We start from the raw sequence: 14,240 nt of genomic DNA, 5'->3' as shown, positions 1-14,240 counted from the left end.
TAGTGACAGAAGTTTGGGGGGCTGCAAAATTTAAATCCTAAGTTGGAGGACTTCCTAGGTTGTTTTTAAAGTCTTTGAAAATAAGATGGCCCCATAAATTATTTCCAGATACCAGGAGAAAACCTTGGCAGTTAGAAACATGAGCCGAGTCATCGACACTTTACAAGCACATGTTTTGATGATTGTGCAGCCAAAACGCACCTCTCCAATCTCTCTGTTCCACTGGATAAAACTCACAAGAAATTCCATCCATAGAAACAAGTATTTCTATGTCCACAGAGATCAAAGGGTCAAACTATTTTCCAAAGCACTTTTGAAGGCCAGACAAGGAAGAATGGATGGAAACTGACCAAGGAGAGATTCAACCTGGAAATAAGGAGGAATTTCCTGACTGTGAGAACAATCAACCCATGGAACAGAAGTTGCCTTCGGAAGTTGTGGGAGCTTCATCCCTGGAGGCTTTCAAGAAGAGACTGGACTGCCCATCTGTCAGAAATGGTGTAGGGTCTCCTGCTTGGGCAGGGGGTTGGGCTAGATGACTTCCAAGGTCCCTTCCAACTCTGTTATTCTATTATGCAGAAGTTGTGGGAGCTTCATCCCTGGAAGCTTTCGAGAAGAGACTGGACTTCCCTCTGTCAGAAATGGTGTCGGGTCTCCTGCTTTGGGGGGGGGGGGGGTTGGACTAGAAGACCTCCAAGGTCCCTTCCAACTCTGATAGCTCTGTTAAACTGCAATCCCCCCTCCCCCCCAGCCAGGATCCTTTCCTCTTGGGGTCAAAACAAAAAGGTCACTAGAAATGTCCATTTGATTATATTTGGCACAAATAATGGACCCTTTCCTTTGTAGATAAGATTGCTACAGCATGGATCAATAAATAAGAGGTTAGCCCTCAATTTACACCAATTCATTGAGTGACCATTCAACGTCGCCCCCCGCCCCGGTTTTGGCAATCCCATTGCGTTAAGCCAGGGCTCAGCAAACTGCGGCTCCGGAGCCACATGTGGCTCTTTCCTTCTCCCTCTGCTGCGGCTCCGTCATCGGTCGGTGCCACAATTTTGAGAGGAGCTTCCGGGGATGGGGGAGGAGGGTAGAGAGAAGCACAGTGTGCCAGGAGAAGACTCTATGGCAAGGGGAGGGGTTTCCAGTTGTCTCCACAATTGATAGGGCTTTCGGTTAGGACAGGTAGAGGAAAAAGTACGCCGCGCTAGGAGGAGACTCTATGGTGGGGGGAACCGATTGGCCCCAGAATTGAACAGGGGGCTTCCGGTTAGGACCTTTGTGGCTCCCGGTGTTTTCTTTTCTGTGGGAAACGGGTCCAAATGGCTCTTGGAGTGTTTAAGTTTGCCGACCCCTGCGTTAAGCCATGATTTGCCAAAAAAACACCAACAACCCGGCAATGTGCTCCACTTCTTCAGATGCCATTCTGTTTAGCAATTGGGTGACTTCCTGTCTTCCTTGTTGAGCCAGCTCAACCGCCACAAAGGGTGTGAGGAACACGGGCCCATGTGGGGTTGCAAAGAATCTGTGTGATGCAACCCAACGAGGAAGGAGAGCGAAGCGTGGGGAAACGTTGGCCTTCAGAAATGCTGGGTGCTCCGTCGGTTGGAGGCTTTTCAGAAAAGACTGGGCAGCCACTTATCTGAAATTGGGTCAACCCAATTGACCCAAGAAATGGAGAGATGGAGGGAGTGGCAGGTTTTATTTTCCTGGGCTCCAAGATCACCGCAGATGGGGATGGCAGCCAAGGAATTAAAAGAGGCTGGGAGTCGGGCAGCCTATAAATTAATTATATATATATATATATATATATATATATATAGATAGATAGATAGATAGATAGATAGATAGATAGATAGATAGATAGATAGATAGATAGATAGATAGATAGATAGATAGATATATTACAACCCCCTGTATGCCCAAATATGGGAGGAAGATCACTATTTCCATTCTCTGTCCTTCGGCTCGTCACAAGAGACCATCCAGACAGAAACCCAATATTTTTTTACTGTTGCCTTTTTGATATATATATATATATATGTTTTTTATTTGTGCTGATAAATAAATAAAGGGAGACTTATTTATCAGCACAAATAAAAAAACACAAATATAACAAAGGCAACAGTAAAAATATTGGGTTTCTGTCGTGATGGACTCTTGTGACGAGCCGAAGGACAGATGATGGAAGCAGTTAGCTTCCTCCCATAATTGGGGCTTACCAGGGGTTGTAAAAATCTAATATATATATATATATATATATATATATATATATATATATATATATATATATATATATATATATATATATATATATATGTGTGTGTGTGTGTGCTTTTTTTTTATATATATATATAAAAAAATAGTCCTGTGTTAACAGGGCTATCCATCAATCTGGACACTTGGATCCCCATTCATATTTTCTTTGGGTCCAGGCTTTCAAATCGGCAAGCATAGGTAGATTTCCCACCTATGAAATAGCAAGTAATTACTGTAGTAGGAGATTAAGAGAGGCTTGCTCCTGGGGAGGAAAGCGATGGCAAATCTAGGCAGCATCCTAAAAAGCAGAGACATCACCCTGCCAATCAAAAGTGCGTCTAGTCAAGGCTCTGGTTTTCCCAGTTGCAACGGATGGCTGTGAAGGTTGGACCACAAGGAAGGCTGAAGAATGGAGGCCTTTGAACTCTGGTGCTGGAGAAGACTCCTGCATTGAGTCCCTTGGACTGCAAGGCCATCCAACCGGTCAGTCCTAGAGGAGATCCACCCTGACTGCTCTTTAGAAGGCCGGATCCTGAAGAGGAAACTCAAAGGCTTTGGCCACCTGATGAGAAGGAAGAAAGACTCCCTGGAGAAGAGCCTGATGCTGGGAACGATGGAGGGCAGAAGAAGAAGAAGAAGAAGAAGAAGAAGAAGAAGAAGAAGGAGAAGGAGAAGGAGAAGGAGAAGGAGAAGGAGAAGGAGAAGGAGAAGGAGAAGGAGAAGGAGAAGGAGAAGGAGAAGGAGAAGGAGAAGGAGAAGAAGAAGAAGAAGAAGAAGAAGAAGAAGAAGAAGAAGAAGAAGAAGAAGAAGAAGAAGACGACTTCTACCTACCTACCTATCTATCTGTTTATCTGCCTGCCTGCCTATCTATCACCTGAGTCCCTTGGACTGCAAGGCCATCCAACCGGTCAGTCCTAGAGGAGATCCAACCTGGCTGCTCTTTAGAAGGCCAGATCCTGAAGAGGAAACTCAAAGGCTTTGGCCACCTGATGAGAAGAAAGAAGGACTCCATGGAGAAGAGCCTCATGCTGGGAATGATGGAGGACAAACGAAGAAGAAGGGGACGGCAGAGAAGGAGGTGGCTGGATGGAGGCATTGAAGCAGTCGGCCTGAGCTTCAATGGACTCCAGAAGATGGGAGAGGACAGAAGGCCTGGAGGAACGTGGTCAAAGATGGGTCGGACACGACTTTGCAACTAACAACAACAATTCCCTAAAGTACCAGGAGGCAAGACAAGAAGCGATGGATGGAAACCAAATCGAGGAGAGAAGAAAACTGGAATTAAGTGGAAACTTCCTGATAGTGAGAACAATTAACCAGTGGAACAGCTTGTGGATGCTCCAATATTAGAAGTTTTCAAGAAGAGACTGTCTGAAATTGGATCAGCCTATTTCCCAAAACACCAGAAGCAACAATGGATGGAAACTAACCAAGGAGAGAAGCAACCTAGAACTAAGGAGAAACTTCCTTAACAATGGGGATAATTGACTCTGTTCCAGATGTCATGGATGCTCCATCATTGGCGGCTTTTAAGAAGAGATTGGATAACTATCTTAGAATAACCTGCATTGCCGCTTTGAAGGTACACTAAGCGGCACACGTTAAAATTGAGATTTCGCTGCATACAGCTCTCAAAGGGTCCCCAGTTCCAACATTACACGACATAAACATGGCAAAATCAATAAACAAATACAAAATTATGCATGTACCCACATATATGTATATGACACGGAGAAACAACAGAGTCTAGTTTGGATGTATTCATGTACAGGGCGAGAAAAAGGAATATTGTGACTTTTACCAGATGGGTGGCATAAGGCAGGGGTCTCCAACCTTGGCAACTTTAAGACTTGTGGACTTCAACTCCCAGGATTCCTCAGCCAGCAAGCTATTACAGAATCTGGAAGTCCGGCTAGAAATACTTTGAAAACTCCTCTCCCAGAGGGGAGCAATAAAACCAGAAAATCTGTCTGGAATGGTGCAGGGTTAACAGATTAACAGAGTTGGAAGAGATCTTATAGGTCATCTAGTCCAACCCCCGGCCCAAGCAGGACACTCTACACCTTTTCGGACAGATGGCAGCCCAGACTCTTCTTGAAAGCTTTCAGTGGTGAAGCTCCCACAACTTCCAAAGGCAACTTCTGTTCCATGGGTTGATTGTTCTCCCTGTCAGGAAATTCCTCCTTATTTCCAGGTTGAATCTCTCCTTGGTCAGTTTCCATCCATTATTCCTTGTCTGGCCTTCAGGGGCTTTGGAGAATAGCTTGACCCCCTAACTCCTCTCTGTGGCAGCCCCTCAAATATTGGAAGATGCTTTCCTCTCTCCCCTGGTCCTTCTTTTCATTAAACTAGCCATGCCCAGTTCCTGCAACCGTTCATCGTATGTTTTAGCCTCCGGTCCCCTCATCATCTCTGTTGCTCTTCTCTGCCCTCTTTCTAGAGTCTCAACATCTTTTTACAGTGTGGTGATCAAAACTGGATGCAGGATTCCAGGTGTGGCCTTACTAAGGCTTTATAGAGTGTTATTAGTACCTCCCTTGATCTTCATTGTATCCCCCTGTTAATGCAACCTAGGATTTCATTTTCATTTCATTTCATTTTATTATACTTATATGCCGCCCTTTTCCCCCGAAGGGGACTCAGGGCGGCTAACAAATCAAATCAGGGAAGGGGGGGGTACAGACAAAAAATAAAAAAACGAAACATAACAATACATAATTTAAAAACACACAACAGTCATACCATTCGAGACGGATTGCATTAGGGAGACCCCTTCTTCTTTGGGGCAGCCCCTCAAATATTGGAAGGCTGCTATCATGCCACCCCTGGTCCTTCTCTTCCCTAAACTAGCCATGCCCAGTTCCTGCAACCATTCATCGTATGTTTTGGGCCTCCAGTCCCCTAATCATCCTGGTTGCTCTTCTCTGCACTCTTTCCAGAGTCTCAACATCTTTTTTTTATATGGTAGCAACCAAAACTGGATGCAGTATTCCAAGTGTGGTTTTACTAAGGCTTTATAAAGGGACATTAACACGTCGCATGATCTTGATTCTGTCCCTCTGTTAATGCAGCCTAGGATTGCGTTGGCTTTTTTGGCAACTGCTGGCTCATTATTTAAGTGACTCTCCTCTGACAGATGAGCAAAGATCTGGAGGCTAAATTGTCTGATGAACAGTTGAAGGAGCTAAATATGTCTAGATTAATGAAGAGAAGGACCAGGGGAGACAGGAGAGCATCTTCCAATATTTGAGGGGCTGCCACAAAGAGGAGGAAGGGGGTCAAGCTATTTTACAAGGCTCCCTGAAGCCAGAGAAGGAACAATGGATGGAAACTGACCAAAGAGAGATTCAACCTGGAAATAAGGAGGAATTTCCTGACAGGGAGAACAATCAACCCATGGAACAGAAGTTGCATTTGTAAGTTGTGGCTTCATCATGGAAGCTTTCAAGAAGAGACTGGACTGCCATCTGTCAGAAATGGTGTAGGGTCTCCTGCTTGGGTGGAGGGTTGGACTAGATGACCTACAAGGTCTCTTCCAACTCTGATAATCTGTAAACCTGTAGTATCTAAGCAATCAACCCATGGAACAGACGTTGTCTTCGGAAGTTGTGGGAGCATATCTCTGGAGGCTTCCAAGAAGAGACTGGACTGCCCTCTGTCAGAAATGGTGTCGGGTCTCCTGCTTGGGCAGGGGGTTGGACTAGATGACCTACATGGTCCCTCCCAACTCTCTTAATCTGTGAAGTTAAGGAACTAGGACAAAATTTGTCTGAATGTGTCTCTGCGCCTGGATTTTGACCACAGGGATGAAAAATGGCCGCGTCGCTTTTCCAGTGCTGTTGCAACTTCCAACCGTCACTATATGAAACCGTTACAAGTTTCTTTCTTTTCCTCTTATCAGATGCCACGTTATTCCACCCGCCACGGGAGAAAGACCCGTCCCTCCGCCCCAACCCATCCTATCCATTCCCGAGCTGAAAATAGCTATCCTGGCTGCCAGCTGATCAGCCCATAGCTATTCTGGAATTAAGAATTTCAGGAAATGCCACGCTGCTTTCGGAATAATGTCGGCGCAGCGGGCATCAGCCAGAATCTAAAGAAAAGGAGCCCCCCCCCCTGATTCATTTTGAAGTCCCACGGGGGGGGGGGGGAGGTTGGGGAAGTCCAGGGAAAGGCGTGGAGGGGGGGGCTGTTTTATTCTCTTTTGATATGCAGAAAAGAGCTGAGATCCGCCCCTCCCTGGTGGTAGCAAAACGGTGTCACAAATCAGGGTGGGAAGAGTGTGTATCTTCCACATTAAGGCTCAGCAATTGCTATCCTGGTTCCAGAAGAAGCCTCCTGGGTTTCGCTAGCCAGGCTGGGCTGCGCTAACCGTGGTTCGGTTGCTGCCACCCAGAGTGTCCATCGTAAATATGAGGCAGTTCAATTCAAGCGACTGAATCGGGGTTTTCGTGACCCTAGGGCCATGATGGCAAACTTCTCAGCACGGAAAAGGGGTCATTTTTCCGACTGTTTTTGGCCCGAAAAACAGTCCAAAAACAGCCTGAAAAGAACCCGACAGGATGGTTTGGGGTCACTTTTCAAGCCATTTTCAGACCCATTTCGGGCCATTTTCAGGGCTCAAAAACCAGCTCAAAAACCAGCTGGAAAAACGCCCCCAAAACAGCCTGAAAACAGCCCAGAAAACAGCCTCTGTTTTGGGTGTTTCTTTGGCCGTTTTCAGGCCTTTTTCTGACGCTCCAGCACCCACAAAGACCAGTTGGCAACGGTGCCCGTGCCCACAGAGAGGACCACGCGTGCCATACTGCCCTGGGGGATGCTGCAACGACTGTACGAGAAACGGTGGTAAGTCACTTTTTTCCCAGTGTCGTCGTAACCTGGGGCAGTCTCTAAATGAACTGCTGTAAGTCAAGGATAATAAAACCCGCCCTGGAGGGGGACAAAATTCAATTTTACCAGCCAGACAATAAGGCCGAACATAAAGAGAAACGCAGGAAGCATCAGAAAATAGGATTATCGTTATTATGACTACTGGCATTAATGAAGCTAAGGGCACCTCCCAGGCTTCTAAGGATGACACACAACCACATGCACACTTAATTGTGAGAAAACAACATACGGGAGCTTCACAACAGCTGTTCAGCCTTCAGTGGATACAGAATCCGTTCCAAAAACCACTCATGTTTTGTAATATTTTTGTTCTTCTACATCTTCCCTCTGGCCTCAACAGGCTAAATCAAATTCAAGGCAAGTATGGGGAGAGGGGGGAATATTGAGGACTAGGAACTTGAATGATTCATTCAAAGATGCATTTTGGGGCAAAATGGCCTAATTTTCCCAAGTCTCCCAGTCAAGGCTCTTCTACCAGCGTAAAGATGATCATGCTGGGTTAGAAATTGTAAGCAACGAGGCCCCAGCATAACTGCAAGACGCCAATTGGACAGGATTATTTCAATAGCAGTTTTTAAGATGTGTGGACTTCACCTCCCAGAGGTCCTCAGCCAGCCGTGCTAAGTGGAGAATTCTGGGAGTTGAAGTCCACGCATCTTATAGGTGCTTAAAGGTAAAGGTTCCCCTCGCACCTATGTGCTGGTCGTTCCCGGCTCTAGGGGGTGGTGCTCATCTCCGTTTCAAAGCCAAAGAGCCAGCGCTGTCCGAAGACGTCTCCGTGGTCATGTGACCGGCGTGACTCAACGCCAAAGGCGCACGGAACGCTGTTCCCTTCCCACCAAAGGTGGTTCCTATTTTTCTACTTGCATTTTTTACGTGCTTTCGAACTGCTAGGTTGGCAGAAGCTGGGACAAGGAACGGGAGCTCACTCCGTTATGGGGTGCTTGGGATTCGAACTGCCAAACTTCCAACCTTTCTGATCGACAAGCTCAGCATCTTAGCCCCTGAGCCACCACGTCCCTTACAATCTTGTAAAGTGCTTACAAGATTGGAAAACATTGTTTTATAGGATCTATTTTAATCAAGAAATCCTTTTCCACTCTGGATGTGATGTAACAAGCCAGGAAGAAGCTAGTTCGATCAACGGGTATGCTCAAATAAATATTATCACTTGGATGATGAAATGGGCAGTGAAGACCCATAGACCTGCCTTGATTTGTCGCACAATTATTTATATCAAAACATTGGATCGGTGTTTCTCAACCCTGATAACTTTAAGATGGTTGGACTTCAACTCCCAGAATTCTCCAGTAAACATACTTTAAGAAGGGTGGACTTCCAGGCAGCTGAATTCTGGGAATTGAAGTCCACCCATCTTAAGTTGCAAAGTTTCAAAAATAACCCATGTGATCCTCTCTTTTGCAACCATCTGACAAACAAAGTCGACAGGGAAGCCAGACTCACTTAACAACGGCGTCCCTGATGTAACAACCTGGATTCGCTTAACAACGGTGAGAAGAACCGTTGCAAAATGAGGGTCAAATTCGCTTCCAGGTGTCTCACTTAGCATCAGAAATTTTGGGCTGAGTTATGGTTGTAAGTCGAGGACCACCTGCATTTCACCATTCAGTATAAAACAAATCCGACTTGTCATTTTTATCTCTTAACTGTTCTGTCCTTGGTCCTCTCTGAACTTGGGTGCTTTCATATAGACGTTTCATTACCAATCGAGGTAATATCATCCGGGCCAGTAGGGAGTGGAGTTTCCTCTCATTTTATACTCTTTTGCTTACCTTATCACTATTGGCGGGGTTGGTATTAAATAAAATCCAGTAAATCTATAAATATCCCACTATCAAGGATCTCAAAACATGCCTGGCCACCAAGAATTCATACTTTCTATAAACCACTCTGGGAGTCGGGCAGCCTATAAATTTAAAAAATAATATTATAGTCCTGTGTTAACAGGGTTATCCATCAATCTGGACACTTGGATCCCCATTCATATTTTCTTTGGGTCCAGGCTTTCAAATCGGCAAGCATAGGTAGATTTCCCACCTATGAAATAGCAAGTAATTACTGTAGTAGGAGATTAAAAGAGGCTTGCTCCTGGGGAGGAAAGCGATGGCAAATCTAGGCAGCATCCTAAAAAGCAGAGACATCACCCTGCCAATCAAAAGTGCCTCTAGTCAAGGCGATGGTTTCCCCAGTTGCAACGGGTGGCTGTGAAGGTTGGACCACAAGGAAGGCTGAAGAATGGAGGCCTTTGAACTCTGGGGCTGGAGAAGACTCCTGCATTGAGTCCCTTAGACTGCAAGGCCATCCAACCGGTCAGTCCTAGAGGAGATCCACCCTGACTGCTCTCTAGAAGGCCAGATCCTGAAGAGGAAACTCAAAGGCTTTGACCAACTGATGAGAAGGAAGAAGGACTCCCTGGAGAAGAGCCTCATGCTGGGAACGATGGAGGGCAAAAGAAGAAGAAGGGGACAGCAGAGAAGGAGGGGGCTGGATGGAGACACCGAAGCAGTCGGCCTGAGCTTAAATGGAGTCCAGAGGATGGTAGAGGACAAGAAGGCCTGGAGGAACATTGTCCATGGGATCACGATGGGTCAGCTATGACTTTGCAACTGACAACAACAACTGTAGTAAGAGACCTGTTAGTGTGCAACAATATTTCTCAATCTCAGCAACTTTTAAGGTGCCTGGACTTCAACTCCCAGAATTCAAAGCAAAGCTGGCTAGGGAATTCTGGGAGTTGAAGTCCAGGTCTATTTTCAAGTTGTTGAGGTTTTGAGAAATTCTGGCCTGCGGCGTCAAAAAAAACCTAGAAATCAGATAAGCTTCCAGCAAAGTAATCCCTGTTTAGTAGCTGCCTTCCTCCCAGGACCCCCAAGGTTTCAGGAGGACCCCAAACAGGGGGCAAGAAACCGATGATGGGTGCAAAAACATTGCCAAGGACCCTCTCTTTATCTCCCTTGAGCTCTTTCTTCTTAAAACAGCCCCATAGTCCTTCCTCCCCAACCTTTCCAAAACCTCTGCCAAGTCAGCAATTTTAATTTGCAAGGCTCTTTCCCCAAAAAATTCTTCCTTCCTTTCTTTCTTTTTCTTTCTTCCTCCCCCCAACCTTCCTCCCCTTCTTTCTTTCTTTTTCTTCCTTTCCTTTCTTTTTTCTCTTCCTTCCTCCCTCTGACCCTTCCTCCTCTTCTTTTTCTCTTTCTTGCTTTCACACCCTCACTTGCTTTTTTTCTTCCTTTCTTCCTCCTTCTTAACCTTCCTCTTCTTTTTCTCCTCTTTTTTCTCTCCTTCACCCTTCCTCTTCTTTTTCTTCCTTTCTCTTCCTCTCTTGATTTTTTCTCTTTCTTCCGTTCTCCCTCCTAACTTTTCTCCTCTTTTCTTTTTCTTCCTCCTTCCTTCCCAACCGTCTTTTCTTTCTTTCCCTCTATCACTTTTTTCTCCTCTTCCCTCCCTTTTCTTTTTTTTCCTCTTTCTATCTCTCCCTCTCTTGCTTTTTTCCTTCTTCCTTCCTCCTTCCCAACCTTCCTGGCCTTCTCTTTCTTTCCGTCTCTCTTGCTTTTTTCTCTTCCTCCCTCCTTCCTCCCTGATTCTTCTTTTTCTTTCTTACTTTCACTCTCTCTTGCTTTTTTTCTCTTCCTTCCTCCCTCCTAACCTTTCTCCTCCTCCTTTCTTTCTTTCCTTCCTTCCTTTTTTCTCTCTGTCTCTGCTCTTCCTGCCTTCCTTCCTTTTCTTTCCTCTCCTTCCCTCTTTCCTAACCCTCAGCACCGCAAGATCCGTGCGTGCCAAACCCCCTGGCAAACTCGGACAAATGAGCGCATTGTGGTCATTCGGTCACTCCAGGAAAGCGGAGCGAAAAGGGAGGGGAGATCCCGCCCGCCCGCCCTGCCTACACTTGTAGCAAAGCCAGCCTGCCCCATAGAGCCCGACCTTGGCAGGGGAAGCAACCAGTCAGCCAGCCAACCAGCCAAGCCTGCCCACCCCCTCGCCTCACCATTCCCTCGCCTCGCCTTCTCCAAAAGGCGCCCTCCACCTCGGGCCAACGCTTCAGGGGGGGAAAAAAAGCTTACCAGGGAAATATAGTAAAGAGAATATACATTTGGATTATTCATGCAATAATTGCGGCTAGAATTGTATTTGCACAACACTGGGACGACGACGAAACCCCTAAAGACGAAAACGTGATTTAGAAAATATTAGATTGTGCAGAAGAAATGTGCAGCAGATCAACACTAGCAATTAAAGGAAAGGAAGCCTCCGATTATTATCCTAGATGGGGGTTTGTCATTGGCTAGTCAATGAATATGGATCAAAAGTAAATAGGATTAAATAATTTAGGAAGAGAAATGCTGTAACAGGAGATCCGTGCGGCTGTAAGGTTCAAATAAGAATATGCAACTAAAGAATTTGGTGGTAAGCTAGAACTATTATGACACACACAACAATTGTACGCAGACGACACACTGATTTATGAAGGATGAAATGTTTTGTTTCAAAAGGAAAAAAATAAATAAAACTTTTACCCCAAAAAAGAAGCTCCCGGTGCAAAATAAATGAGAGAGACACGGACACGCCCCGGGGAGACCAGCCCTGGAACCCCGGCCACAATTTCCTGCTTCTCCCTCCCCCTTCTGCACCCCTTCCCCAGTCCGATCCACACCCCTGGATCGGGGGAGATGGGGGGGGGAGCCCCGCAGCGTTCCCATCCACGCTCCCCATTGCGCGTCTCCAAAAGCGCGCTTTGGAGAAGTTGGCCAAGGTTTTGGGAGGGGGCTGGAAGAAAATAAGGGGGGGGCTGCCAATCAGCGGGACCCCCCATTAGAAACCCCCTCCCCTTGCTCTCTCCCCTCCCCACTCCTCCCTCCTGGAGACCCTCCCACCCCAGCCAGGACGGCTCCCCAAGCGCGCCCCGGGGGGAGGGACCCTCTCCAAAAAAGCCGGCCGTGCGCCCTGGGCGCGCCGTCTTTTGCGCACCTTGTAAACGTCGCCGTAAGTGCCCGAGCCGATGCGCTGGATGAGCTCGTAGCGCAGCCGCGGGTCCTGCAGCGAGACATCCCGCAAGGCGCTCATGGTCGTCCCCCCGCTCGCCCAGCCAGGGCCGGACGGCGCAGCCGGGGCCAGCAGCGGCCGAGGCGGGGTGGAGTGCGGGGGGGGAAAGGCGCCGCCTCCGGGGCGGAGAGGAGCCGCAGAGACGGCCGAGCCAGCAGGAAGGAAGCCGAGGTGGAGCCCCAAAAGCCCCGCCTTGCAAAGCCCGCCCGGGCTCTCTGCCTCCGCCGCAGGAAAGAGGACGGCCGGCAAACGCGACGGAGAGAGGGAGGCGGGCTCTGCACGGGCGGGGAAGAGGCCCCCTGGGCGCGTGCAGAGCGCTCCGCTGCGGAGGAAGAGCGCGCGCCTGTTACAGGGGACTCCCCCACTGATGACCTCAAGGGAGCCCACCTTCCATGAAGCCAATAACCCCACAAGCCACTTCTCTCTCTCCCTCTCTATTTTTCTTTCGTCTATCATCTATCTTTCTATTTGTCCTTCTGTTTATGTAGTCTGTTTTTTTCTTTCTATCTTTCATCTATTTATCTATATCTAGTCATCTTATTTCCTTTTTCTTTCTTTTTCTAACTATCTCATCTAGTTTGCTATCTAAATATCTATCATCTATCCATCTCCTCTTATTTATATCTATCTTATCTATTTTCTATCTTCTATCTAATCATCTATTTTTTAAAATTCTATCATCCATCTCCCTCTCTTATATCTATCATCTATCTATCCATCCATCTCCTCTTATTTATATCTAATCAATTTTCTATCTTCTATCATCCATCTCCCTTATTATCATCTATCCATCCATCTCCTCTTATTTACATCTATCTTATCTATTTTCTATCTAATCATCTGTTTTCTATCTTCCATCATCCACCTCCCTCTCATATCTATCATCCATCCATCTCCTCTTATTTATATCTATCTTATCATCTATTTTCTATGTTCCATCTATATTACCTATTTTCTATCTATATCTAATCATCTATCTCCCTCTTTTATATCTATCATCTATCCATCCCTTATTTATATCTATCCATCCAACCATCCATCCATCCATCATCTATCTATCACCTACTGAGCTACCTATCTATTCTCTTATCTGTCTTTTTCTATTTGTCTATCTCTCTATCTCTAATCTATTATCTATTATCATCTATCCGTCTATCTATCTGATTTTATTGTTTTTTTCAAAATGCAAAGAAAAATAAAATAAAATAAAAATAGTGGAAAACTAAGAAGCAGAGGAAGGAAGGGAAAAAGAAATCTAGTGTAAAGGGAGAAAAGGAAAGAAAAAAAGGCGCCAACTTCCGCCTCTCTTTAGCAGAGTAGAAGAGAACATTACAAACCACAACTGTTTTGTTCTTACGCAACAGCTTGTACTCAATGTGCCTGTCTAGTTAACAAATCCAAAATCCAAGTTTGGTGGGTTTTTTCACTGTAAACCCAAAATCCGGAAGCAATCTCAGAATAGAACCAAGGTTAGATATATTCCCCTTTGTGGATAAAAGAATAAATTTGACCCTCTCTGCTTCTCTTTGCTGCAGGGAGTAAGATATCCCTATTCTATTACTAGAATAGGATTCAGAATAGAATTGAATTGAATTATAGAATACAATAAGATTGAGAATAGAATAGGATTAGGAATTGAATGGAATGGAATAGGATTCAGAATAGAATAGTATAGGATTCAGAATAGAATAGAATTATAGAATACAATAGAATTCAGAATAGAATAGGATTCAGAATAGAATAGGATTCAGAATAGAATAGAGTTGAATTATAGAATACAATAGGATTGAGAATAGAATAGGATTCAATGGAATGGAATAGGATTCAGAATAGAATAGTATAGAATAGGATTCAGAATAGAATTATAGGATTCAGAATAGATTAGAATTAGAGAATATAATAGGATTGAGAATAGAATAGGATTCAGAATAGAATAGGATTCAGAATAGAATAGAGTTGAATTATAGAATACAATAGGATTGAGAATAGAATAGGATTCAATGGAATGGAATAGGATTCAGAATAGAATAGTA

General features: G+C 45.4%; 1 protein-coding gene across 1 annotated transcript in view; it reads right to left on the bottom strand.

The window, feature by feature from the left end:
- Window positions 1-12,318, bottom strand: part of MAP4K2 (mitogen-activated protein kinase kinase kinase kinase 2) — a 63,862-nt gene extending 51,544 nt beyond the window's left edge. The window contains exon 1 of the mRNA XM_087705322.1: window positions 12,133-12,318. Coding sequence (XP_087561448.1) covers window positions 12,133-12,228 — 96 coding nt within the window. The 5' untranslated portion in view covers window positions 12,229-12,318. The remainder of the gene's footprint in view (window positions 1-12,132) is intronic.
- Between the last annotated feature and the right edge of the window lie 1,922 nt (window positions 12,319-14,240).

The sequence above is a fragment of the Thamnophis sirtalis genome, unplaced genomic scaffold (assembly GCF_051295495.1).
Source record: "Thamnophis sirtalis isolate CommonGarterSnake01/CBP01778 unplaced genomic scaffold, rThaSir2_p1.2 scaffold_2, whole genome shotgun sequence".
NCBI classification, from domain to species: Eukaryota; Metazoa; Chordata; class Lepidosauria; order Squamata; family Natricidae; genus Thamnophis; species Thamnophis sirtalis.
Note: the sequence above shows the minus strand (reverse complement) of the source record. Positions and strands in the feature narration are given on the sequence as shown.